At 40.3% G+C, this 27,450-nt stretch overlaps 1 protein-coding gene across 3 annotated transcripts; it reads right to left on the reverse strand.

Moving 5' to 3' along the window:
• Positions 1–2,275: 2,275 nt before the first annotated feature.
• DCP2 (decapping mRNA 2) lies at positions 2,276–24,628 on the reverse strand. Of its 3 annotated transcripts, none has more exons than XM_054186296.1 (11): positions 24,421–24,628; positions 16,190–16,341; positions 14,363–14,490; positions 13,868–13,966; positions 10,353–10,505; positions 8,466–8,578; positions 8,255–8,362; positions 7,373–7,496; positions 6,703–6,810; positions 4,916–4,967; positions 2,276–4,197 (listed from the first exon to the last, which is right to left on the reverse strand). In XM_054186296.1, the coding sequence occupies exons 1-11, from the start codon at positions 24,471–24,473 to the stop codon at positions 4,031–4,033; spliced, it is 1,257 nt and encodes a 418-aa protein (XP_054042271.1). In that variant the 5' UTR covers positions 24,474–24,628; the 3' UTR covers positions 2,276–4,030. The 3 variants fall into 3 exon arrangements, with proteins under 3 accessions (XP_054042271.1, XP_054042273.1, XP_054042274.1); XM_054186298.1 differs by having other exon boundaries at positions 2,276–4,194; positions 24,421–24,621; XM_054186299.1 differs by lacking the exon at positions 4,916–4,967 and having other exon boundaries at positions 2,276–4,194; positions 24,421–24,621.
• Positions 24,629–27,450: the final 2,822 nt, after the last annotated feature.

Consider the following 27,450-nt stretch of genomic DNA (forward strand, 5'->3'; position numbering starts at 1 on the left):
TGCATAAGAACAAAAACCTATTATGCAAGAGTAGTGACATTTCCAAGCCTAATTTTCTGTAAAAGCACCTTCAGTTAGCTTGTAGAAATTTACCGTATCTTAAATAATTTTGGTTGCTTCAAAAACTGAAATACTGTAATAACAAAAGCAATCTGAAAGAATGATGTCATGTATAAGCACCAGATTATTTAACATTTACAGTGCATGACTTATTTTCTGTAAATAAACAGATTTTAAATCAACAAGAGAGGCTATTCTATCAGTTCTCAATAATTTTGAGCTTCGGAACACATTTATAGAGTATAGCCTCCTAATTTAAAAGATGAAGGCACCTGACTTTACCTCTGAAAAAAACCTCTGTTGCTCAGAACTTATATAAAAACAGGTAGCTGAGGATTAAACAGCCCACTGACCCAACAACTGGACAGCCAGTCACCTATGGAGCAGCAGTGCTGTCTTGCACCACAGGATATTAGAGCTTGGATTCTTACTGTAGACTCTTGCTCTTCACACCAGAATGACATGAGTGCTGCAATAAACTGCAAACCAACAAAAGCAACTCTACTACAGTAACTAAAAGTTGGAAAAAATAATTTCGTATCTGAAATTACAATCTGAGAGCAAGTCTGTTAGGAACAGCCAGACCCAAAGCCTGCCTTGTTTTTGAAAGGAACTGTTACGTTTATAACAGCCACAGCTAAGTGAAGGAAAAACACAGCAAGAATTGTTCTCAAATCACTGAATTAAATCAGGAAGGCTGGAGCACAGCACAGAAGCCTGGAACAGTGACTAGGCCCAACATTTTATTAGAAACTATTTATGCAAGTTTGGTCTAAAGAATTCATATTGTATTAAAAAAATACTTTGATTGTGCAATAAATAAAGCTATTTCCCCTCTTCTTCCCAGTACCACTGCTTCCAGACTTCAAACTATGTAAGACACAGCTACTTTCAAACACATGCAGGTACATTGAGGAGTTGAAGTTAACAGGATTTCAGCACAGGACATATGTCGTTCAATTAGGCAGATCACTCTTCAGTCTGAGTTCAACGTTTAGAGCATTCTGTGAAGCAGAGATGCTGCTAAAATCTCACACTAAAGCAGGGAGTTTGTGTCGTACTAGAAACTGCAAACTAGTACTAGATTCCCAGCACCCACACATTTGTAGTTTTTTTTGTTAAATGTTTGTTTATTCCACAAGTTCTTTAATTTCAAGAACAATGAATGACCGTTCATAATGTGATTAACCCCTTACAAGCAAGCATTCTCAAATTGAGCCATGTTTTTTTTTTCAAGTATCTTGACACCAGCTCTCAATTCTGACATGCAGTTACTTGTTTCTTTGTGTCTAGCTCCGACAAAATGAAACCTCAGAGAACTAAAATCTATATCTCACTTGTTATTTCTTCACTGTTTTACAGAACATAATGTAAACTGTACTTCTAAACTTAAAAATATACTTAATTATAAAAGGATGGCGAAATAAGAACATAAACAATAGTAAACAATTAAAAATGTTCACAGTGCATGGCATGACAGAACCCATAAGGTAGATCACATGCCACCACACTTACATTGTTTTAGAAACCTTAACTGAGAAAGCAGAAAGCAACGCTACTACAAGAAACAGTACCCTTATACAAATAAGTAAGTTATTGCATATTTATCACATTTATTTGCAACTCACATTAAGGCTAGATTTACTAAAATCATGACATATGTATAAGCCCCACTTTGGGTTGCTTAATGAAGCAACTCATTTCTCCTAAGACCAACCATTCACTAAGAAGAAAAAAATGACCCAGTGAGTACAGAGGGCAGCAAGCAACTCCTATTCATAGGACACACTTGCTTCATCGTAAAGATTTCCCTCTGCCTAGGACATGATTTCCCAAACAGTTGGCAGAAGCTCCAAGTTCACTGCTTCATCAATATCCCCCTTATTTCACAAAGAACTAGCTGAAATATAACTGTAATTTATCTGAAAAATCAACTTATTAAAGATTTCCACAGCCTGATACTTAATCATGCCTTAGGAGAGTCCTGTTAACTCCACAGGCAGCAGCAGCCTCAGGATATGAATACAAACTTCTGCCTCACCATGAGTAAAGGCACTTTTGCTGGGAAATCAACTACTTGCACTAAAGAAGTAACTAAAGATTAGTTATCACCTGAAGCTGAATAACATAACCTCCTCCAGCATTATCCCACCTTCTCAATTACTGTTCTTCAACATGTATTGTTTTGAATGGCCTTTGTATGCTTTTTTTAAAAAAAAAAAAAAAAAAACAAAAAAAAACAACAAAGTGAGACAAAGCTAGATTGAGCTATTTCACAATTTGGTCTTGAAGGACAAGGCCCTCAGGACTCTTGTCTTCCAGAAGGAGGAAATGCTGCAGTCATCTTCTCTTGTTGACTGATACAGAAGTCCAGCATTCCTATCACCAAGATTATTACAGCATTAGAACCACAAATACCTGGTGCCAGGCAGGTAAATAAACCAGGAGATAGTTCTAAAACTATTTCTGAGGAAAAGCACTAGGTAACAGATCAGGTAGGGTAGATGAAGTAGGGTGGTTGAAGGAAGACCAGGATTTTGGTTTTGGATGACACATGAGTTGCATAAAGACTCAGTGCATGAGCATACACTGTGATGAGAAAAGGGCGTAGTTCATTCAACCTATGAAGTTACCAATTACTCACCTTTATTTTAGAGAAAAGTCTATTTTTAAATCTGGGACAATATGCTTGCTACCACAAGCATTCAGTGCATTTCTCTCAATTGCAAAGCACACGTTCAAAACCCCTTAACTTTAATCATGAGGGTGATTTAACAGTTTGTCACCTCAACTCTTACTAGTTTTTTTGGTGTGTGTGTGTCCCCCCGCCCATCTTTGATATTTTCACTAAGAAAGTGTTGTAGCTGAAAACGACTGAGGCTACATTATTTAAATGCTAACTGCAAGTGCAATTCAATACTACTGGATATATACAGAGCATACACTACACAAGAGATCTGAGAACAACAGCACAGAATACAATACTGGACACCCTTAGAATAGTTATTGCAAGCCCGATTAAGCCGTTTAGTGTCACACAATGACTCTATTATCCATGCACCTGCCTTCCTCCTCAGCAAGATCTACAGAGGCTTATTTACATTCAGTATAAATTCTATACAAGTAACCTCTCACAAACAAAGTTTAAGCTTTTCTTTTTTGAAAGCAGCTGCAACTGGGCTGACACAAAACTTTGCAACTCCTTCTTACCCAGCTGGGGACAATGCATAAGAGTTGAAGCTAGACACTTTGAATGGGTAAGTTCTACCCAGTTTATGTATCCTTACTGAAGACAGAGGCAGAGTAGGTACAAGAAGTCAACATGCTATAGATTTGACTCCAAGTTCTACTGATAGCCAGCCAACAGAAATTATCAGTGTGAAGGAGGGAAGGTACTTTGGGCAAGCAACCAGGACAGAGAAAGGATGACAGGCTGAGGCTGTTTGAAATGTGCAACTTGGTTTCAAAATCACTAAGACAGAGGAGTCCTCTGAGAATCAGTTTCATTGCCACTGCCATAATATTGCAATGTACTACACAATAATGACTAACAAATCCAATAATTTACATCAGAGCAGTTAAAAGTTTAGCAAGCTGGTATACGCCAACAGTTAAAAAAAGTCAATGACATTCTATAAAACACACAGCAAGTTAAAAAAAAAACAAACAACCAAAGATAAGAGAATGCCCTCTAACGCACAGCTAGGAACGAGTGAACTGAACACTGGAAAGGTACTTTGTACTTTTGTGGACAAAGGCTATACTGCATTTAAAGTGCAACACTTGACTATGCCACTCCCATACTGCAAAGAGAACAAACCCTTCCAAACTGTCAGTCAGTCCCTGCATTGCATTTAAAAAACAAACAAACAAAATAAAACAAAAAAGTCCTGAGAAAGAGTAAGGCTGGATAAGAAACCCCCTCAATTGCAACAGGCAAGTCTGATTTTTGCTCCTAATAATTTTGCTGTCAGAGGTCAAAACTTTTCATTATGGCATCATGGTCAAACTTGAAACTCAAGAAAGCTCTTGATGAGAAAGCAAATTTGTAATGGCCATTGCATGCCACAGAATGTCCCTCTACATGTTCTGGCAGTGGGTCTTCACTGGAGCAACACATCTCATATGCTGCATCTGCTTAAAGAGAAAAAAAGCATGAAACAAATTTTAAACAGATTGTTATCAATAAGAGTACCAATAACAGCACAAAGTCATACCTCAAATGTATATTCATTTAATATTTATGACAAAATCTGTATGTCTGGTCATAAACAGAAGAAGGGAACTCAAACAGCCGTATTTACAAGTCGTCTAGTGGCTAGAACAAATCTTAAAGTCACAGCAGTCTGGGGACACTTTCAATAGCCAGTTTTATCCGCAGGTCCTGTTTTGTAAGTCATCTCTTAATAAAGAGGAAAGAAATATGGCCCTATTTTCTGAGCAGTAAGTAAAGAACTGTGTATGCACTCCAGAGTAGTCCAATATCAACTGCAGCTTATTACTAACAGGAAAGAAAGCTTTAAACCAACACTCAATAACCAGCATTGTGTTGACTCGGATGCTATTTTCCTAAACCAGCTTTCAGTTACTTTTTCCTCAACCACCAGGTATAATCTGACTGTCTTAACAATTAAGGAGAAGAACTGCAAAACCAAAATTAAGCAGCACATGAAGTTAACCAAGTAAAAAAAAAAAAAAAACCACCCACAAAACACAAAACTGAGACTGCCTTAGAAAAACATGGCTTTATAACATTTGGTAGATTAGCATACGAGGAAACATCCTCAGTCATCATTATTCAGGTGCCTTCCACCTGTAACGCATAACAATGGATGAAAATTCAGACTGCACTTGCCTGTTTCAAAGTTTTCTTGAAGTCTTCTCACATTAAGCCTTTTTTCACATTTCTGGTTAAGAGAATGATCATATGTTACACACTTCATAAAGAAATGGCATTCTGTTTCTTAGGGTTATTGCTTAAGCATCAGCTAAAAGGTATGCTGGTTATATTTGCTTTGACACACCTCCTGATTATTTTTACCTATAACACAGCATAAGTTCTGTCATGTTACTTTATCTAGTAAGTGTCCTTCAAGTCCAGAAGTCTTTCAGAAGCATGCAACCTTTTAACAGTTAACAAACCATTTTTAAAATGCAGGCTTTTAGGGAAAAATTTTGAGTACTTTCTAAATGTTTTAAGCTGGAAAGGTCTTGCATACAATGGTGTGGAATGAAAGTTGCACATGCATAAGCCCATTCTTCAATTGACTTGTTCCAAAAAGCATGGGGAATGTATTTGCAAACATGCTTCTACTGCCAATTAAATTAGTGTGTATTAGAGACACAAACTTAGAACTCGCCAGGGAAGAGTTAAGTTTTAGCCCCAGGTGTGCTGCTGTCAGTACACAAATACGGAGAAAAGTATGGTCCTTTGCAGCCTGTGTGAATTAGGAGTTCCCTGGTCTACAAATTGTATTAGAAAATTATCACTGGGACATTAAATATTCAAACTTCAAAAGACTCTCAATCATGAAAATGCAAATGAAACACCACAGAAGTATTTTTCAAAATCTGTGAAGAGCCTACGAAGTAACTGTGGAGTATTAACAGTTCCACTTGTTTCCATCAAGATCCTACAGGTTCCTGTTACAGTTTTTTCTATACAGCCAAATTTCTGGGCAGTCAGTTCTTTGACTTTTCATTCTTCTACTCCCAGACCCAAGTGCAACTAACCATTTCTTGCTACAGTGAGAATTTTACAGGACAAGAATTTATGGTTTCTGCACTTTTACATGAAAAACGGAGGGAAGGTAAAAACCACAAGGCAGAACAGGAAGAATCTATCTTACAGCCAGTAAACAAGAAAAAACTACAGCCTGGACAAGCCAGCTGAGCTGCATGGAGAACTGGAGCTCACTGCTGCACAAGAGCCAGCAAAGTAGAATTAGAGAGCCACGAAGAACAGGAGGGGAGGGATCAAAAAGACATTATATTAAAAAAAGAGAGAGATCTCAGTAAGCCTTCTCCCAGCCAGCAGAACTATGGGCACAAAGACAATTACTTACTGCAAGAAAAAAAAGTAACAAATCAAAAATGCCATATTGGAATTTACAAGCTGCTGTAGTTTTACTTTATGATTAAAAAATTATATGAAATTCTGGTGTGCAAGTCAAGTCTGCATCTCAACATTTTTGCTAGAAAGAAGGGAAATAATAAGCATATGCATTACCACTTTGTATCTAATCACTGCATAACAAAACTCCATTCTTACAATAATACATCATACATGAATAAATAAGACATGTACTGCACTGACTTACTATGATACACTAGAGTAGGCTATTACCTGACAGGAACCTGGAAAGGTGTGGGATTGTCTACTGAAACAGCTGACAAATTTTCAACTGCTAAAATAAGACTTACTTCCAAACTGAAAACTTTCAAGTTTAGAATGTTCTTGTCTATAGATGTATATGCATAAAAAGTAAGAAATGTCCTATTTTTATGAATACGTACCAAATATTCTGATCAAATATACTTTTGGTAGATGCACGCTCTACCTTCTTTCATCAGACATTGTCCTGGACATTTGTTAAGCATTATTGGAACCAGTTAATGAGACAGCCACTGCACGTTTCTTACCAAGGTATGGTTTTGCTTAAATGGTTGACTGTGGACTCCGTTTGTTCGCTTCTTTTGGGTGGAAGTGTCTTGATGCTGCTTTCTGCCATTGCTTCTCAAGCTCTGACTCTGCCATTAAGTCCAAAACGTAGTAAAGAGTTTAAATGGCAGCACTGAACATCACTGCACTGACACTTCCAACTTATTAGTTAAAACTTTCTTCCAAATAACCTCAAAACATGTAAAGGAAATCTTTTGTAGACAAACTCAAGCACACTGAAATTAACCAAACATACACGCAAGTTACAAACAGCAATCAGCTGTTACTCAGTCTCTCCTGCACTATTATATACACTGTATTACACAACAAATTCAGTTCAGGGAGTTCCCATACACTGATGCATATATACTAGTGGTACCCAAAATTTTTCAAAATGGTACACAGAGGACACCAAAACGTTGATTAGTAATTGCTATCTATGCCTGAAACAACACAACTACCACCTGATACCCACCACCTCTAACGCCAGATAAGTCTGAGAATCCCCAAGATTTTATTTTTTTTTTCCATGGTTTGGTTTTTTTTTTTTTTGCATGTAATGGTGATAAATTCAATATTTTCATGCCAGAGAGGAATCCTTATGAACAAAGTCATCTGTTTTGTATAGCCTAGATGCATATGTTTGCTTACCTTTATTTTCAAAGCTTCAGACATCTCAGGATGATTATATGGCTTCTGTGGCTGTTTTGACTTCACACACTGCTCTCCTGAAGAGCCATCTGTAAACACCTGCTGACTACAGCGAAGTTTGGATCTAGTACAGGAAAACACACAGAGTTTACAACACAACTTCAAACCTATTGATAGCAGCAGAGAAATATGAAAGAATTTTCTGCTTTTTAAGAACAACCTGGAAGACAAGCTTAAGAAACCTAGTATGGAAACTGCATTCACCCAACTTTGTTTTCCCTGCTGGTAGGAAACCTATGTTCTGCATAGACAGCAGGCCAGGTCCATATTAACATTTGTCCTGTTGTTGGTGGTGCTGGTGCTGACCTGACTCAAATTACTGGAGCATAGCCTTCTCTTTGGGAACAGGTTTTAAAATTTGCTCTACCTGACTTGCTCAACTGAATCAAAAGCCATCAGCACTTACTCCCCTAATGACCCCCACAGGTTTTATCTAGCTAGCTACTTCTGATAGTACTTTACAGTCCTACTTTAGAGAGTCCTATTTTTCCTTTGTGGAAGTTACAAAAGCATTTAACCCGAAGGACTGAAAGTTATCTGCTTGTTTTAGCTTCTGTTTTTTGGGTTCTCATAGAAAGAACTCATGAAATTATGTCACTTCTGACATGTGAGAATTTACCAAAAAAGAGTGTATCATGACATTAATTAACTTCTCATCCTATTTACAGTCCTAGGAGATATGCATGCTTTTTCTTTTTTTTTTTATTAATCCATTCTATTACTGCAACACAAATACTTGGAGAAAGAGAAAGGACAAGCAGCATTGTATGACCAGTGTTTTATAGAAAGGATATAGAGGTGTTAAACTGACCTGGTTCTTACCTAGCTTTTTCCAAGTTGGGCTTAGAGGATGTGCTCCCCGTAGATGAACACCCATTGTCACTATCTGTGGAATCTCCATTCCTTCGGGAAATCCATTCCCTCAATGGCCTGTGAGCACGGAGAAGTGCAACAAGATCTACTTACTAAAACAAATCTAAAGAAATTAAAGTTGTCTGAAAGTCACTGGTGTAGCATACCTAATCAAACATACCTGATGAAGGGAATTGCCATAAAAAATTTGTTAGGTGCCAAACCCAGCTTGGACTTCGGGGTCATGTCATTTCTGTGGCATGGTAATTTGTCGATGGAAAACCACTCAATATTCTAGAAAAACAAGAAATAAAAATCAAAATACCCACTACTGTAGCCTTACAAAATGTGTATAAACCACAATTCTTTCCCTTAATTAAAAAATTATAAGGGAAGACTTCAATTAACAGACCACAACAGGGTTTTTCACAAAAGGTTATTTAACAATGGGGTCATTCTTCTGACTGCAACTACAGAGTAAGAGATGGTACAGCACATACTCATTACAAGATACGGCACCTAAAATATGAAAGGTATTTTAGGGTTTCAAAAACCAACCAACCAAACCACTGCACACTGAATGCCATAAGTAAAGGTAGAGTCTTTAAAAAATTTTCAAAGCCGCTGCTATTCTTACTATTTTTGTTTGAAACACCTTCAAAAGCAGACCACCAATACTAGTTCAAAAATTATCAGAAAGAAGGGGATTAAGTTGCAGAGTAAATTTCAGGTTTCGTTACAAAAGAAAAAAACATGGGTAAAGGATAGGATTTGTGTTATAATTTATACATTATAGTTTTAACTGTAAACTGTATACTTTGCAGAATGGGAATGAAATCAGGAATTATGAACATAAGCAGTATAAAAGAACCCACATGAGCTTTTCTATTGCCCCAAAACCCCAGGTTCAAATAAGACGCATATTATCGGAAGAAGTTACAAACTGTACAGGTTTTCAATATAATTCTACAGGGAATACAAAAATGGCACGCCTGGTTGTATTAGATCAGATGAAGACAGTGTTTCAGCAGGGAGACAAAAATCTGTAAGAACTCTTTATGATTCCCACACAGATGGTCACTGTTATACAAAGGGGGATATTTACTGCACATTTTAAAAACACTCGGAGTTCATCATCTTTAACTTCATATTTTGAAAAACAGGTCTCTAATGCAAGAAATTAAGAGACTCCTGTCTAGTCAACTACAAGTACCTTTTCCTATTTAGAAAGCCAGAGCCCGGCTCAGTGGCACCATCTGCATGAAAATACAGGGATAGCTGTTTTAAACTGAATTGTAATACAAGAATGGTATTCAAACTTCAAAAATTATGGGTTATCAGGAACAAAGTTTCCAACAAGTCTACTACCCGAGTCTTTGCTTCTCCCTTTCACAATACCTTTTAAAAGCCTAATGGTATACAGACCGTGGACGTGTTCAAGGCCAGGCTGGATGGGGCTTTGAGCAACCTGGTCTAGCAGGAGGTGTCCCTGCCCATGGCAGGGGGATTGGAACTAGATGATCTTTAAGGCCCCTTCAATCCAAACCATTCTGTGATTCTATAAACCATCCAAAATAGTTCCCATTTTGTGTCCCCTTTCCAACCTCCTCCTTAAAATACACTATTCTCTAAATCTGGATAGTATTATCCATGAAAGAGAGAACACAATCCTTAGTTTCTCCTTCTGATATGTAGGCTTTTGTGTATCACCAATTAATAATTACATCTTCAGAAGAATATATAGTTACACATGCAGCTATAACTGAGAGTAACATGAAATGATTAACACATACACCACCTAAAAGAAAAGAAGTGGAGAATTACAGTTTGACAGCATGCTCTAATGTTGTTTTCATGATGAATGGGGGCATCAGACAGACGGTCAAGAATCAGTCTTTGCAGAAGAGTTGCAAGAAATTGACAAGACCCTAGAGTGCAAAGATGCCATTTGTACCTAGTATTTGAAGTATTCATCATGCTTGGTAGTTTCATTATTTTACAGACCACTAGCTTTAAAAATCAAGCTCCACAACAAGGTTCCTATAAATTCAAAAAAGATAACACATACCCGAATTTCCCTCCTAGTTTTGGGGTTGAATTTGGTGTTCTTGGGAACTCCTGGAATGATGTACAGCCGTGCTAATTGATCATTAATTCGCAGCTCGATGTATTCTTCTTTGCAGATATAATCTTTTATGTCAAAGCCAGTTTCCTCAAACACCTGAGGAGCATATAGATGAAATCAGTGTGTGTATTCAGATTTATCTTTTCAGAACCCATCATCACAAGGGAAGGAACAACTATTTTTCAGATCTATCCATGAAAGCAGGCCACTGATGGGAAAAACAAGCCTTTACACATAGATACATGCATAATAATAGAAAAAGTGTTTTATGTTTCTCTAAGACAGACAGACTTGCAATAAAAGTTGAAACAACCCTATTACACCCTCATGTAGCAATTTATCGATATGGATGGGGAGTCTCTAGCTGCTCCTCTATGCTGCTGGATGCATGGAAAAGCCTTATTGACAGCAACTACTATTTGGGGAGTAAAGACATCTTCAGATTCTAGCAAGGTTTACTTGCACCTCAATTTTTCTTCTCTTCCAACAGTCCTTCTACTTCATGAACCTTCTACCCCCAATAGATATAATCATTTTCACATTCACAACAAAACCCATCAATAGGGTAGCAAAACTTTTACTACAAAATTCAAACAGCATAGTCACAGTGACAAGCAAGCTTAAAACTGCATTGTCAGCTACTGCAAAGAAAAAAAAATAGGAGTGTTATACCTGCTGGAGATTACTAGAAAGACAATGATATTTTAAAAGAACATTTTATTTGCATATTTTATGGTCTTTCAGTGAAGGATGACAGATTCACAGAATCGTTTGGGTTGCAAGGCACATTCAAAGGTCATCTAGTCCAACTCCCCTGCCATAACAAGGGACTTCTTTCAGCTAGATCAGGTTCCTCAAAGCCTTACTTCGAAATATTTACTTTTGACAACATTCTCAAATATACAAGGTTTATAATATAACAAGATTCATGTCAAACACACCTAATAACTTAAATCAGATCATGTCTCTAAGCTTGCTAAGTAAATACTCATTTTTAGAAGCTTTCTAGTCTTCGAAATCTCCATAGAAAATACAAGTACTCAGAAAACATCCAGGATTGATACCACTGTCCAAAGTATTTCGGCCCAGACATGCATGTCAACAATCACTCATAGAACTGTATGCCCCCAGGGCTATCAAGCCCCACTGGCAATAATCCAAAGGTGAAGTCCACAGTTAAGTTTTTTAAAGACGAGATTTGTAATTAAAAAGAGGGACAGGATCTTCAGTAAAACCTCATCTCAACCCCCATCTGCTCTGGGTATGCGTAATGAAAAATAGAACCAAATAGCTGTATATAAAATGATAATAGCAGGAAATACTCAAAATATGCTATGCAAAATACCAATGTATATATTGGTATCAGCAAAATAGTTGTAAGTTCAATTTTTGAAAATGCAGATGAAATTAAGCACAAATACGAAAAACACAGAAGTGTTTAAGACAAAGCAAAGAATTGACCAGTTAGTCTTCAAATTAGCATGTACAACCCCTCTTATATCAAAATAAAAAACAAGCCAGCTTCCCATTTAACTACATTAAGAACAGCAGAGTTTAGAGGGGGGAAAAAACCCAAACAAAAAAGAAATAAAAAAAACCCCACCACCACACGCTGTCTCAACTAAAAGAAGATATGCTTTTCCTCTGTACTTACTCTCACTACTAACTCCCATGTCTTCCCTTCCTAAATGATCTTTCCAGATCATTTAAGTTAATTCATTGTAGAAACTGCTTTTACCAAGACAATCATCCATTTAGTATGGTTTTGCCCTCATCAAGTTCTGAAATTCCACTGCACTGTAGGCACTGCCCAGAGAATACCTCTTCAATTAGACCTTATAGAGATGCAGTTTATGATTTTAGATGTGCACTGACTCCAGTAAAAGCAATTAAAAAATTTATGCACAAATGTTATAGACATCCTGATTCCTGGCCACATGCAAGCCTTGAAGAATTTGCCAATTTATGCACAATGACAATCTACCCTGATGGAAAAATATCATAGCAACGGTGTTGTTTAGTGTAATCTAAAGCAATTCTAAAACTAAAAACACCACCAAAAGATTTTTTTTCCCCCAGTATAACTGTGACCACTTTAATGCTTTTAAGCTTTTGCTAGCATAACTCAAAGTAAAGAGGAAGGCATACTTCACATCATTCCTTTCTGTAGCAGTTATGCCTAGTTTGTCCTGGACACTGTGCTGTGGTCCATATATTTTTATGGTCTCCTCTCCCTTCAGGTCAGTCCTTTAGAACAACCCTAAGAGAACCTTACAAGTAAAAGTTTAACTGCATAAGCCCCGTGGAGTAAGGGGAAAAAGACATGCATTGAGTAATCAAGTCAACCTTAATACATCTCTGCTCATCCTTCCCCAGCCCTTGAGTTCTGCAATGACAGCCCACTGAATTTGTAGCTCAGGTGTTTCACTCTTTGGCAAGTCATTTGATACTATATAAATAATGTCCTACACTCAGACATCAGTGACTGCTAACACGAAAGTTTATTTCATGTTTTGTCTATCGCATGACAGTGCAATGTTAAAATTTAACACCTTATCTTGCTTTTCCAAGTCCATATTAAATATATGAGTGGTATGGAAAGCACCATCAGGGAATCAGAAATACAGAATTTTTCATTCATGCGTCTTTGACACGTATATTTAAAAAAAAATAATCCATTATTTCTTAGATACTGATCCCATCCAACCATGAAGAAAACTAATACATCTTACTACTTTCCCTCATCTTAATTTTCCCTTTCAAAAATTCTGGATGTATTATGTTACATGAACATTTGAGTTTATACCAGTAATATTCTTTTTTAGGCTATTTTTAATATACAGCTTCACTACATATATATATATAGGTCTCCAGCAGCAATAAATCCCACAGATTATTTTCTTTTTCAGATTTTACTTGCCACATACATTGATCCTTGTTCCTGCATCGCTGAAAAATATAAAAGTTTCTTCACAATTTTTACATAATCTTCTACAGCCTCCAACTTAACTGTTGAGCCTCTTTACATAGCGCAGTGTACATAAACTAAATTCCCGTTCTCTACCTTTTTACAGTTATGGTGGCCCTTGAAATTAATATTCCAAAAGCCACGAAGTACATAAGATTTCCCAAGCAACAAAAATAATACTTAAAAGTAAACTGATAGTTCAGCAGAGAGATTTAAAAGTAGTACTCACTTAACTTAGCAAGTTAGTACAAAATCATTAAAAACACCGAATGGTGATTTTTAAATTACATAACCACACCCTTGATTATCACTGTGGAACTCAGAAAAGCACTAAAAGCCATGGGCAGAAGCCTCCTTCAAGAATAGACAATTTACCTGATTTCAATACAGAGATCCTAAGTAAAATGTCATTTCATCTAACAGATATCTCCCATGCTCAGCAAAATTTCATTTATTTAGCTTAAATTTAAGGGAATCAAATATAACTTACCTCTCTAGCAGCGCAGTCATGAGGAGCCTCTTCTTTATTTACTTTCCCTTTTGGAAATCCCCAACCAGACTTTGCTAAATAGCCCTGAACCAAAAGAACCTGCAAAATACAAGTGAATGCAACTGTCAAAACCCTACTGTTCTAACCAATTTCTATTAAATATCTTCCCTTCTCTGTCCCCTGCTTCTCCAAAGAGATACTTTAGCCTGGATATCTGTATTCTAGCCAGAACTATGAAAATTTTTATGGGATCATGCAACTCAGAATAAAAAAAAAAAAGCACTGAGTAGGAAAGCAAGTGGAAGTGTGTTCACTGTCTCTCATATTATATTTCTGTACACACTCAACAGTGTCAAGAAACTGTTAGGTCTCTGTGAATCTGAAGCACTTTCCCTCCCTCCTCCTCCAGATGAAAAAGGTAAACAGTAAAAAGATTACTTCTGCCAGCATACAACATCCTTCCCTCTGGCCCTTTACAACTATGTCCATACTTACATTTTCAAGTGTCTCATCAAGAATAATTGCACCATAGGTTGGCACTCCCATTTTGTATTCTTTCCACTCCTCTAAAACCTTTTGTACATCTTCACCTTGAGGCAGTAAAAAAGGGCAGTGATTGAAGAGTACAGCTGCATGTTAAGGAAGATAAACTTAAGCATTCAGTTCCAAATCACAGGTAGACATACAAAAGATATCCACTCAACATTTACGACAACCACATTCCCTCCCCTACGTGCCCCCAAGATATATTATCTTGGAAGTAAAAAAAATACTATGAATAATCCATTATCGAATTCTAAAGGTCAGAAAGCATCAAGTAATTTGGCAATTTCAAGTCAATTGGAAAAAAAAAAAAGGAGAGACAAGAAAAAAGATGGCACAAAGCTGCTTTGTTTGAAGGAACTTCTCCCCTAATTTTGAAGAAAAAGTAACCACATAATAGTTATTTTGAATATGTATTAGTCTTGAACAGGTTTTTTTCATTTTGATGTGAAAGAAACAAAAACACAGTTTCACCTCCTGCTTGATGTAAGTGGAGATAAATTTTTCCCACAGTCATTTAAGACTGCGATACAGAATCTGTACTTAAGTATTTACTATGCAAAAAAGTTATTTTAATGGCATCACTTTACAGAGTTCTAAATTCTAATACACTTTACCAAAACTCACCATGCAGAGAAAACATGAACAACATTTATAACTCAAACTCTGAAAGCAAATCCATAAGTACTTAATAAAAGTATTAATATTATATATTACACATTAAATTATATTACCAATAAAAATTATTCCATAGCAGAGTGCTTAAAAATATGACACTGCAGCAGAACTAACATTTCTGGCAAATGTGAGCTGGAGAGGGACAGACTGGATGAACAAATAGTATCTATTACATTGCATTTTTCCTGCACTGCATACAATTACTAGAAGAATTCTGTTGGTCTGAAAATACAGTTATAATTAAAAACATACCTAAAATAAATTTTAAAATAACTACATAATATCAAGCATATTTTATTATATTTTAAGTTATCTTATTTTAAGAGTTATTTATTTTTATCATATGTTAAGAGTTTATTGTTAAAACAAAAGCTGTAGTGTTTCAAAGTAAGTCTCTGTTATTAAACTAACAGAGAAGTACATTGTGCAGTGAAGCCACAGATCATATTATCATGAAGTATTTTGGGTAGTGAAACCACAGGTATTATAATCATGAAAGCTAAAAGCAATACTCCAATCCCACATCAAGCACATAAGGACTAGACAGTGTATACCTCAGCAGCCCTTGTAAGAAATCAAAAAAAAAAAAAAAAGCAGAGGCCAACTGTGTGAATTCAGTAAAAACACATCCTCTCCCCTACCAAAAGAACTGTTTCTAGGAGCAACTGACAGTACTTCCAACAAATACATAACACTGCCCATGGAGGAACACATACCACCTTCAGCTACATTAGCATTTATGTCACTATTTACTTGGAAAGGGATTAAAATTAAGGAAATAAAACAACATGGAGAGCTTTGACAGCTCATCTTTGAGACCCACCTAGTCTGCCAAAGTGCAACCACGACGAAAAATCCTCAAAGATCAGAAATTACCTGTTTGCCATAGTTCTTGAGCAGTCTGAGAAACATCTCTTTTGTGGATGCCACAAAATTATGGAAGCAATGAACAGATAAAATCACATACCCAGCAAAATTAATTTCTAATCGCTAACACGTGAACTGACATTTTCCTGACGCAAGCATGAAATTTCGGTAACAATATATAGTTTGTACTTTATCCACTGAGACGGAAAACAATCACAGTAATAAAAAGGATATCAGCTTTAGCAAAGTCTCTTATCCCACACTGAGGTAATCCTGGTGTGTTTTGCATGTAGAAGTCCAAGTAAAACCAATGGGCAAGTTCAATCTGAAAACACACTCTGATTGCATTGTCTCTCTCCTCACTTGGAATGTGCAAAATAAATCGGCTGCCAGAAAAGAAAGAAGAGTAACATTAGCCAAATGTATTGATTTAAATAAATCTAACAACAAAAATGCATTGCAACAGCGCAATTCCTGATCCTTCAGCACAGAGCAACAGACCACCAGGAATGGACTGGACAGCAAAAGATTTTCACATCAAAGTAAAATACAGCTTCTAAAATCCAGAAGGAGAATGGATCATGATGTTCTTTCACAAAAGTCAATTACAATAAACTGAGTAAATTAACAGTTGTGAAAATAGGCAGGGTGAGGACATCCTACGTAAATGGCTATATTACAAGGATGAAAGCATTTTTACACGTCCAGTAAAGAACATCTGCAAACTCTGATAACAGAAGTCAATGCATTTTTTCTGGACACAAGTTAAACATGGCTATGTGTTTTCACTTAAAGCAAAAGTAAACTATTCATTTGTGTAGATTTTAAAATTCAATACGATCCTCTTAATTTTCTCAGTCTGAAACAGAACATGGACAATTGGTTTATTTTTCAAGTCTCCTTGATGCTTTAGCTCAGATACTAGCATAGAAATGTAGAGCCCCAGAGATGTAAGCATAAGTAGCACTGTGACAGCTTAGTTTACTTAAGCAGAAGCAGCTTTACTTGAGTTTTTTATTTGTAAGATCAAGAACAACAGAATTTTCTTTTTAGAAATTTAAGGTCATACACCCAATTGAACTTAAACCATTTGTCAGAGATCTTTTACATTCAGCTCCTGAGTACCACCAGCCACATTCCAAAAGCTCACAATATTACTGCCAGAACCAGAAATACTTGAAACATCTTTATTTAAAAAATTGATAAGTATAAATTGTTAAGGGATGTCAAAAGTGGTTACCTGTCACAGGCACTCTGGTCAAGGATTGCCTCCTTCCTGGCCGTTGGAGCCCAGCCCCGTGCACCAGGGTCTCTGCCCAGGCTGAGGGACATGGCTGGTTCAACCAGTAGCAAAGCCCAGCACGTATCCCAGGGACACATACACACAAAGGACACTAACACAGCTGGGCACACAGGCTGGCACAGACAAGGTGCTGCCTTCAACAGCACCTACATAAGGACTCACACATGACAGGCACAGAGAGCCGAGTCCCTTTCTGTTCTTCGGCTGGTAGAGGCAGAAGGTCGCTAGTGCAGGAGCACACTTGATGCTCTCCAGGTTCACAAGTACATGCACATTCACAGGTCCCCCCGGTACCAGTACAGCTACCCCTGCCCAGATCCCAGGCCCTTATACCCATCACACAGGTCCCAGCCTTGCCAGCTGGTCCAGCTTGAAGTTTGCTAGTGAGTATATGTGCACACCAGGCTTGGGGAAGATAAGACACCCCCCACCAGCACAGCAGCTGGCACCAGGCACAGGGGCTGCGACCCACAGCCCAGCCGCCGGCACTCTGCCCCTCACTCACACAGTTCCCTGGCAGGAAACTTCTTCAGGACATTCACTGCTCCCACCCCAGGGGCTGGAAGCCAAGATCCCCATCCATGCAAGTATCTGGCACCGAGACATCCCCCCTCCTTCCAGTAGCTGACATCCCATCTGCTCACACACAGAGCTGGCACTTCATCCTTGCAGCACACATGTATGTGGGGTAGAGAGTGAGGTTACGCACAGAGAAAGTTAAGAAAAGGTTTAATAAGATGTAAGAAGACAGGACAGTCCATGGCAATCAGGCAAAAGGCTCAGCCAGACAAGCTTGCTGACCGGCACACTTTTACACACAACCAGCCCCTCTTATACCCCTTTCTTTTAGCTTTGCCCCCTCCACATCCCTCGCAGCCCGGTGTGTGGGATCCCCCTGGTTTACAACCTTATCAGATGCAAAGGCCAGGCTGATCATCCCAGAAATGGTGCTTGTGGTTTCCTCATAGCCCATCAATTAGTGTGACTGTCACGTTTGTTTCTTGTCATTTTCTCCCCTTCTGTTTTCTTAGGTCTGTATCTGCTTATTTTTAGTTCTGATTTCCCCCTTTTTCCCTTAGTTTCCCAAGAGCAGGTCCTGGCTCAGATAAACTTGCTGGGATGAACTTTCCCACACCCCCTCATCAACCTGTGGCCAGATTTGGTTCTCATCACCACCTCCCTTAACGTTCCTCCCTCAGGTTTGTGTCCCTGTACTAGTTTTTTATGGCTTCCTCCTTTTCTTATTATCCTGTTTTCACATTGAAAAAGGTCCTTGACCAGATACCCTTAAAGAAGCAGACAGTCTCCCTTGCATAAATAACACTATTCGCTTCAACAACAAAATTTTCCTACTTGCCAATACCACCCCCCAACTGCTTCTTTCTTTTTGAATGCTCTATTACTGCTGAAAATAACCCTTACATATAAAGCTGCTGTAGATTAAAGGTAAAAAAATAAAACTCTGTTTTGTAACTAGTTGATGTTCCCTTGCCCCAGCACCGCAGGTGAAGATAAACCTGAAGATAAAACATGCAGAAGTAGTACCAAAGAGGAATAAGAACATGCCAGCATTAGGCTTAGAGTAATAACAAGAGCAAAGCCAACTGTAACTCTACTTATTAATCAAAACATTAACTCCTAAGTTACTTAGGGTGACTGAAGTGCTAACAACAGGTATCTCTAGATTGTACTAGGTGCAGGTGCCCAGGAGTCAGCAGCAGGGGGCTGCAGGGTGGCCTCCGGGAAGAAGAGACCGGGGCTACACCACGTTGGACACAGCCAGCTCCAATGGACCCAACGCAGGACACAGCTGAAGCCAGCAGCCAAGACAGTGGCACCTCTGGGAAAGCGTATTTAAGAAAGCACAAAAAAGCCAGAGGAAGAGAGAAAAAGAGTGTGAAACAGCCATGCAAATGCCAAGGTCAGAGAAGAAGGAGGGAGAGGAGGTGCTCCATGCAGCAGGTGTGCAAACTGCAGCTTGCGTGGGATCTCATGCCAGAGCAAATGGATAATTCCTGACGGAATTTCAGGCCATCAGATTGACCTCATGCTGCAGCAGGGAGGAAGGAGCAGCAAAGACGAAGTGTTACAGACTGACCACAGTCCCCATTCTGCATCCCCCTGCACTGCTCAGGCGGGAGGAGGTAGGAGTCTGGAATGACGGGGTGAAGTTGAAACTGGGAAACATGGCGATGTAGGGGAAGGTATTGTTTACGTTTTTTTGTCTTTGTTTCTCTCTATCCAAATCTATTTTAATTGGCAATAAACTAAATTAATTTTCCGCAAGTCGAGTCTGTTTTGCCCATGACAGTAACTGGTAAGCAACCTTCCTGTGTCATCCTGAGCCACAAGCTTTTACATACTATTTTCTCCCCCCATCCTGTTGAAAAGGGGGAGTGAGTGGCTCAGTGGGCATCTGGGTGTTGGCTGAGGTAACCAACCGCAGTCCTGAACTCAAAAGATGGAGTAACAGCACTTGCTTATAGGAGGAAGAGAGCACCAAGAAGCCCCAGAACCTACATTACTACTCTGTACGTCCACTTATTTATTCAGTAAAGAATTACTCAGTAAGACCTGACAGCATGACAAAAAAACCCCAACCTGGATACCTGTGACTTGTTATTTAACACCCTGGGTCAGAGCAGTCCTACACCTGAAGCTTAAACACACAACAACTTACCAGAACTAGGATAAATTGTATCCCAGCATTACTTGATCTAGAACAGCCTAGGAACTCCACAAGTGTTTGAACACATTATGTACCTGGTTTAGCTTTCAACTTGTTTTCAAGTACTGGCAAGTAACGTTTTACTCTGTGAATAAGTATAGAGTTGTAACATTTTACTCCCTGAATTGAACTCTAAATGTAGAAGTCTCTTAATTTAGTTTACCAGCAGGGAAAACGGGGAAAAACTGTGACAGCTTGGGGGGGACAGTGGGGTGGGGGGGGGCAAGGAGTGGGGGAGCAAAAAAAACACCCACCCACCACAAAAAAACCCCAACCATTAAATGAAAGTGCATTAAACTATTGTTTTAATCTTATTTTTGTTATCCTTAGGAGCATGGTTCTGCAATTAAAGCATTTAACAATAATCACCATCGCTATTATCACTTATACTCAATTCTCACACAGATCGATATAGCTGAATATAAAAGCCTGATTGTTATTTTATACTGTTGGAAAAAGTTCTGGGGTTTAGTTTTGGGGTTGGTTTGTTGGGTTTTTTTGGACTTTTTTTTTTTTGGGGCGGGGGGCGAGTTGGTTGTTGCATTTTGGCGTTTGGTTTTTTTGGTGTTTTTTTTTGCTTGGTTTTGTTGGGGTTTTTTTAAGAGCTAGCTTATACCGATTCTCTAGTACAGGTTTCAGTGCTGTATAATTTCAGTATTAGATTCTGTGAAGTCAGCTATGAATGTTTGACTCTGAACATACCCATTACAGCAGGTAACTTTATATGTTGAGCTCCACACGGCAAACAAAGCCCACGGCCTGAGAGCCCTTCAGCCAGTGTACTTGATTTAATAAAGCCAATGTGCATGAGAATTTTCAGTAAAATGCATTAAAAATTCTACATTTAATTTTAGCTATAATCTATATGAAATTATTACATATTCCACTGCTCACAGCACAGAAAAACACTAAGATTATCATTCAGACAGAATACCCACAAGTAGACACTGAGCCTGCAGGGTTTGGAGTTTTTTTCTTCCACGGAAGAAATAGGTACACTAAATTTCCCTTGTCCAGTTAAAAAGTTAATTCGATGCCAAATGCTGCAGTTGCTACTAAATAGCCAAACTTTACCCTAGCAAGATACAAGATCACACAAATACTGAAAGCGAAACCTTGTAAAAGTAACATCAAGGCACAAACCCAGTGTAAGAACACAATCCAGACCCTTCTAGCAGTTCAGGTATCTCAAAACTGAGTGGCTTTAAGTGACTAGAGACAATAAAAATGTGGAGTCCTAGCCCAATTAACTATACAATTGAACAGTATTTGTCAACTTAAGATCAAAATTGATTACTACAAAAAGAAATTCAGCCATTCTGCACAGTACCTAAAAACTTGGAAGTTTTAACTCACAATTGCAAAAGTAAAATAATTGATGTGGTAGAGGTTACCCAGCAGTACTTATGGGGTTTTCTTAACCCGTTGGGCTCAACAAAAACAAAACAAACAAAAGAAGCACCACACCCTTCCCTCAAGGCACACAAAATTAAGATACCAGCTAAGGCACCTTTGTATGCCTTCGGAGCTGGCAACTGCTATAAGAATTACCTGCAGGCATGAAAACAGCTGTAGCTGCCCCGAACAGTGGAATTATTATTTAGACTAATTGGCTGAATTAGTTGGAACAGCTGCAAGTGATCTGAGGACCTACACATGAGCCTTTCTGAGTAGCCTCTGTGTGGAACCTCCACCCAGACAGGAGTCCCTGTGAGGAATCTCAAGAATTCAGCTTAATGTAAACACATTTTAATTCAGCAATGCATTATGTTGATAGAATTAGCACCAGCTCATGGTGGTCTTTCTGTCATAAGGAAATGTATCAAGCAGGTAAAATGGCAGACAGAATCACAGAACCAGTGAGAAGTACTGATGATTGCATATCTTATGTACACAAACGTTTAACAAGTTTTCTTGGTTTTGTTTGTAAGAGTTTTCTGCAGGGAACCCAGACCTTTTGCTTCAAGACAAAGGAAAACATTCTTGTCCAAAGACGAAGTGCAGAAATCTGACAGGTATTCTAGCACTCTGAGGATAGAAATAAAGCAGGAGTTCTGTTTTGCAGACATCTAAGCTTTAAATTAGCTTTTTGTTTTTTAAATACACCAAAAAAAGAAGAAACCACTAAAAAAATAATCTCAAGCTACTGGCCAAGCTTGACTTGAAAGCAAGGTTTATTTCATTGTTTAGCTTAGCAAGAGTAATGTGAATTCTTGTCATCTCCTAAAAATTCACTAACAGTTATTTAGATTTGCAGCTCACACTGCTACAGTTCATATAAAAAGATACTAAAGAATTTGTATGGTTCTTGTAACTTTCCAAACATGTTATACTGAAATTATAATTATTTTAGTACTGTGATTTATTTGCTGACAGAATTTTAAAAAAGAAAAACAGAGTATAGATTGGGCTAGAAAATATTTAGAATCTTCTCAATAACTGAATATGAAAAACCGCTTGGCTCTTTATACCAAAATTTCCACTAATATCATATATAGATTGAAGAATGTGGGAAGTGACAGATGTTTTCATATCTCGTTTATAGCCAAACGCCTGAAGCACGTTACCACTGATCTTCCACTTGTTTATCTTCTCCCTTGAGCCAAGGGCTATTCAGGCCCTGCTGCTCCTCCAGTGCACACCAGAATTCCTTCTCTCTTTCCCACAGGAAAGCCTGACTTCTCTGCTCCTTTCAGTTGTTCTGCGCGTATCCAAGCAAGGCAACGCATTTGAAGCAGGGATAATACGTTATCACTAATGAAAGTCAACAAGGTGAATTAAGACAAGATAAAGAGTGAGACAGACAGCAACTAAAACCCCCGATCTACCATTCTGAGGCTTTTTTTTTTTATTAAAGGCACACAGCTACATTCATACAATTATAACACAAAACACTGTTTCAAAGGTAGAAGACAACAGCAGCCCAGAGGACCAGCGTAAGACAGTGGGACTGACCTTATAACCATGTAAGATCTGATTATTCATGTGCCCTTTTACCACTCACCCCACACTAATAGGCTATTTGTAAGCACTGTGATTCCCCTTTGGATTTTCTGAAGAAGTCTTAGACCTCACTTCACCTGTGAGCAGGCATCTAAAAGACAAGTCCCATCCCTGTGTAGGGAGCCCAAAGAGGGCATGATGGAAACACGAACATGCCTCAGAAGCCAGACTTAGAAAACTGAAAATCTACTCACGTATTGCAAACTCTGGCTCTCGCGTCAGATACACGACAAAACACTACTGAGTGGAGCAGTTCTAGCTTCCCAAGCACTTCTGAGCTTTTTCGGTCATTTGAAAACAGTAATTCCTGTTAACTCCTGTAAGTAGACTATCCTTCGCATCTAGTAACCTTTCCCTGTTGTACATAAATACTTCAGAAGGGGTCCTTTTGAGACAGTAAAACAGAAGGATTATTTCATGTCAAATGTCACATCCAGTTTGGGGTATCAAATTCTGGGCACTAGATAAGGAGTCCAAAGGGCTACGCCACAAATGATCAGAGGTTGAGAGCACAGGGGGAAGAAGAGCCACCCCCCTCCCCAAGAAAACAGAACCCATGTTTTATGAAAATTTAAAGGTGTAGTCTTTAGGATAAGCAAAGATAACCATTCCACTCTGAAAGGACCAACAAGCGGGAGAGGACTGATTCAGGTTGAAGGGAAGGAATTCCTCTGGCTCTTCCTTTTCAGTCTCACTGCAACATGTCTCTTCCAGCAGAGGTAAGTCAGCAGAAGGAATCCCCTGCCATCCCTTCTAAACGAAACCAGGCTTACGAACGGCGAAGGACCACATCAGTTCGTCACTACACCCGCCACATCAGCCCCAACACTTCTCTCTCCTCTCCCACCCACGCAAACGCCGCCAAAGCGGTTTCACCTTCCCGGCCCGAGCGGCGAGAGCTACCCAACACCGCAAGGGAAAGCCCCACGAACCATGTTTCCGATGTTTCTTCCGCACTCGGCTTCTTCCCCGAAGCCCGTTCAGCCCTACAGCGGGCTCTGCCGAGAGCAGCGCAGAGCCGGCGGGTACCCTTCCCGACCCGCCGGGCCCGCTTCCACTGAGGGGGCGGCGCCTCGGGGCGGGGAGCCGTGCGGGAGGCGGGTGCATCCCCACACGGGCATGGCGGGGGGAAGGAGGGGGGGTAGGCCGCACAGAGCCCCTTCCTTCCGCTTCCCAGCCACTGCGGGGCTACCGGCACCGCCCCGTTCCCCGGGCCCGCCGTCCCCTGCTCCCCACTCGGAGTCCCGCCAGGCCTCAAGACCCCACACCACGGAAGGTGGCGGGGGGGGGGGGGGGGAGGCAGAGTGTGAAGACGGCGCCCACCCCGCCCCCGGCAACGGGCACCACAGGACGCCGCATGGGGGGGGCAGGCCGCAGGGCGGAGCTGGTGAACGTGAGGCGATCCCAGGAACGCCTCTGCCTGGAGGGTACCTGCACAGGTCGTCCAAGACGCTGCTGGGGATCTCGGCCCTTTTGGTCTCCATGGAGAAACACGGCTCATCCCGACGCGGCGGGGCCCGAACCACGGTGTTACAGCGGCGGGGGGTGGGGGAGGCGGAGCTGCTGGGCGCCCGCCCGGCGGGGAGCGGGGCGGGGAGGCGGCGGAGGGGCAGCCGCCTCCGCCAATCGCCTCGGGCCGGCGGCTCCCGGGCCTGACTAGGCCAGCCAATCAGCTGGAGAGCTGCTGAGGGGAAGGGGTCGTCCCCCTCCTCAGGTGATCGCGGGAGGCAGCCAATGGGTGCCGCGAGACGTCACAGCGCGTCACGGAGCCTTTGCGCCCTATGTGGAGCGTTGCTGGTGGCCGGTTGGTGGAGGCCGCGTCCTCTGGCGGCGGTAGGCGGGATAGCGGGTGCTGTTGGCGCTGAGGCGAGGCGCGATATTCTGCCCCCTCAGCTTCTCTCTCAGCTCCCCGCCGCCCGGTCACACCGTTTTCCCGTTCCTCCGCCCGTCCCGCTGTTGCGCCTGAGGTAGTCGGGTTCCTCTCGGTCGGGCTTTGCTTCACCCTCCGCGTTTTGAACTTCACGGCCTTGGGAGAGAAGCACGAAGCCTCTCAGGCTATATTCCCGTTAATGCATTTTCGCTGCTGTCGAGGCTTTGGGCTGAAGTCATGAAGTTTTAGTGCTTGGAAGTATTCGGACTTCGCACTGTGAGTGAGCGGGTACGGGAAACGTTTTTAACTGCAGTGAGGACGAGGGAGATGTACCAGAGGAAGATGCCCCCGACGAAGCCGTCCCCGGGTTGGCACCCGTGGAAAGCCACCTCCGCGGCAGCCGGCAGAGGGTGTCGCTGCTCTCGCCGTTGCAGTTGCTGTGGCGGCTCAGCCTCACCCGCCACAGGCCGGAGGTTGCTGCTGCTGCCGGCGTAGATTTCGATTAGAAGTGAATATTTAAAGCATTTCTCGCCGTGTCCCCTCCCCGCCAAAGTGCCTGAGCTCCCTCTGACCGCACTTCCGCGGGAATTTCACTGGGGTTGACAGCTCTGCTGTCCCATCCTCCTCTGCACTGGAACACAGGAAGCTACAGGGGACAGAACCAGTAGAAAAATTGATGTATAAAGCAGTGAATAGTCTCCTACTTCAGCTACCAGAAGCAGCCAAACCAGCAGAGGAGAGAGGATAAGAACAGATGATCAGGAGGATGATGGGATGATAGGCGCACCAGCCTGGAGCGGCTTAATTGTGGTGAATTTACACAGTAGAACTCACTGAAAGCACCAAAAGCAGGATGTCACATTTTATGCTTCCCTCTGCCTCTGGCATTCCACCAGGCTTTGTACTGAGCCAATGGAACTCCCCAGTTCAAATTTCAATATTTTTAGAAGAAAAATATTAGTAGCAAAAAAATCTAGAGAAATACGACAAAGAAGAATACAATCTAGAGAAATTTTGTCTGAGGTTGTGCTATGAAATTAAGCACTTTAATATTAATTCAGTGTGCTTACAAGCTTGTTTGAATAAAGAAAGGAGCTAACAAAGACACCAGCCTAGTTTTACCTTGAAGATGCAAGAAGTATGTATATACACAACTCATTTTTTAACTGTTAACAGGGACAGAAAATGAGAAATGTGTCCTTTGTGTCCTTTCCTAAGTTAAAACAAAGAACGAGAGAATCCACGATAGCTCCAGAAGTTCAAGGGAAGGGCATTCAACCAGGTATAGGAGGAACAATATCTTAAGAAGACTTTAGAGCACAATCTTACTAGAAGCAGCACATTTACATATATTGGTACCTCTCCTGCAAACTCCACGCAGTGGTATTTGGCAGTGACTATTGCCCCTCTACCTTTATTGCTGTGATGTTTGAAAGGATGGGTGGCTTACATCTGTAAGTCAATGTTGACTTACAGAAGTACTTTGGCAAAGGAAGGGAAGTCAAGGACTAATGATAGTACTGATAGGGCTAGACAGAGGGACAAATGGAAGGGTCTGAGTGCAAACTGGTAAATCCCATTGCTCGGGGTTTCAGAGAGTTCAGCTTCTACCAGAAAGGGTAGACATAGGAGGTTCTGTAAAAGTTACATGACCAGCATCCCTTTCAGGTATCAGGGTATTCTTCCTGTTAGTGTTTTTCTCTGCTGTGCTACATCTTTTTTTTTTCTTTTTCTTTTTTTCCCCCATGTGGATGTGGTACCAGGAGCTCCTGCAACTGATAAGGAGAAAAAAAAAAAGTGTTTTAGAAAATATACTTTGATACCTTTTGTCATCTATGCTACTATTATCCCATTCATGGTTTCTGGGGGGAAAAAAAAAAACAAACCCAAACCTGATACAATGAAAAAATCTGTGTGTCAAATGTTACCTAAGTTATGAAACACTCTCGGATAATAAGCTGTTTAACATAGTGGAAACGTACTAACTGAAGAACATAATGGAAGTTTATAGACTGTGAGCCTAAGCTTCCAGGACAGACAAGTGAGAAGAGACACATTTGAACATTTGTGCTTGCTCCATTTTTGAGACATTGCTGAAAGACTCTTGCTTAGCCAGAACCGACATGTAAGAAAAAATGTGTCTGCAAGTGGGATTTGAAACTGTGTCTCATTGCGGTTTCTTTTTTCTCACTTGGAACTTTGTTATGTTTTCTGATTTCTTTGCTAAAATACCATGCACTCTTTTCACCCATTAGCTCATGCAAAGCAAGTTTAGTTAAAGCTGACACATTCAGGTTATAGTATTTCCCCAGAGATAAATCTACACATAGGGCCCTCCAGTGAACTTGCGTGCATAGATGTGTTGAGGGCAAAGTTGGCAATGCCTCTTGTCAAGCTGCAAGGGCAATTAGGATAGTAGAAGGGCAAGGTATAGCATGGAGAAGTTTACCTGGTACCGGCAACACCTCACAGCTCCAAGGAACCTGCAGAATCACCCGGTGATGTAGTCAAACGGGTTTTTAATCTTTGTTTATCAGTCAGCCTTGGCAGTCAGTCAGGCAACAATAAGATACTTGGAACATAATTGTCTG

The sequence above is a fragment of the Rissa tridactyla genome, chromosome Z (assembly GCF_028500815.1).
Source record: "Rissa tridactyla isolate bRisTri1 chromosome Z, bRisTri1.patW.cur.20221130, whole genome shotgun sequence".
Taxonomy (NCBI): domain Eukaryota; kingdom Metazoa; phylum Chordata; class Aves; order Charadriiformes; family Laridae; genus Rissa; species Rissa tridactyla.

Bases quoted from the DNA above. Each gene is read 5' to 3' on its own strand.
- DCP2 (XM_054186296.1), bottom strand. From the start codon at position 24,473: ATGGAGACCAAAAGGGCCGAGATCCCCAGCAGCGTCTTGGACGACCTG. The intron at 14,491-16,189 runs ATATCCTTTTTA...ATGCAGCTGTAC, and splicing joins AAGAGACTTTGCTAAAGCTG to TCTTCAATCACTGCCCTTTT. The intron at 13,967-14,362 runs GTAAGTATGGAC...TGTATTTTGCAG, and splicing joins TTGATGAGACACTTGAAAAT to GTTCTTTTGGTTCAGGGCTA.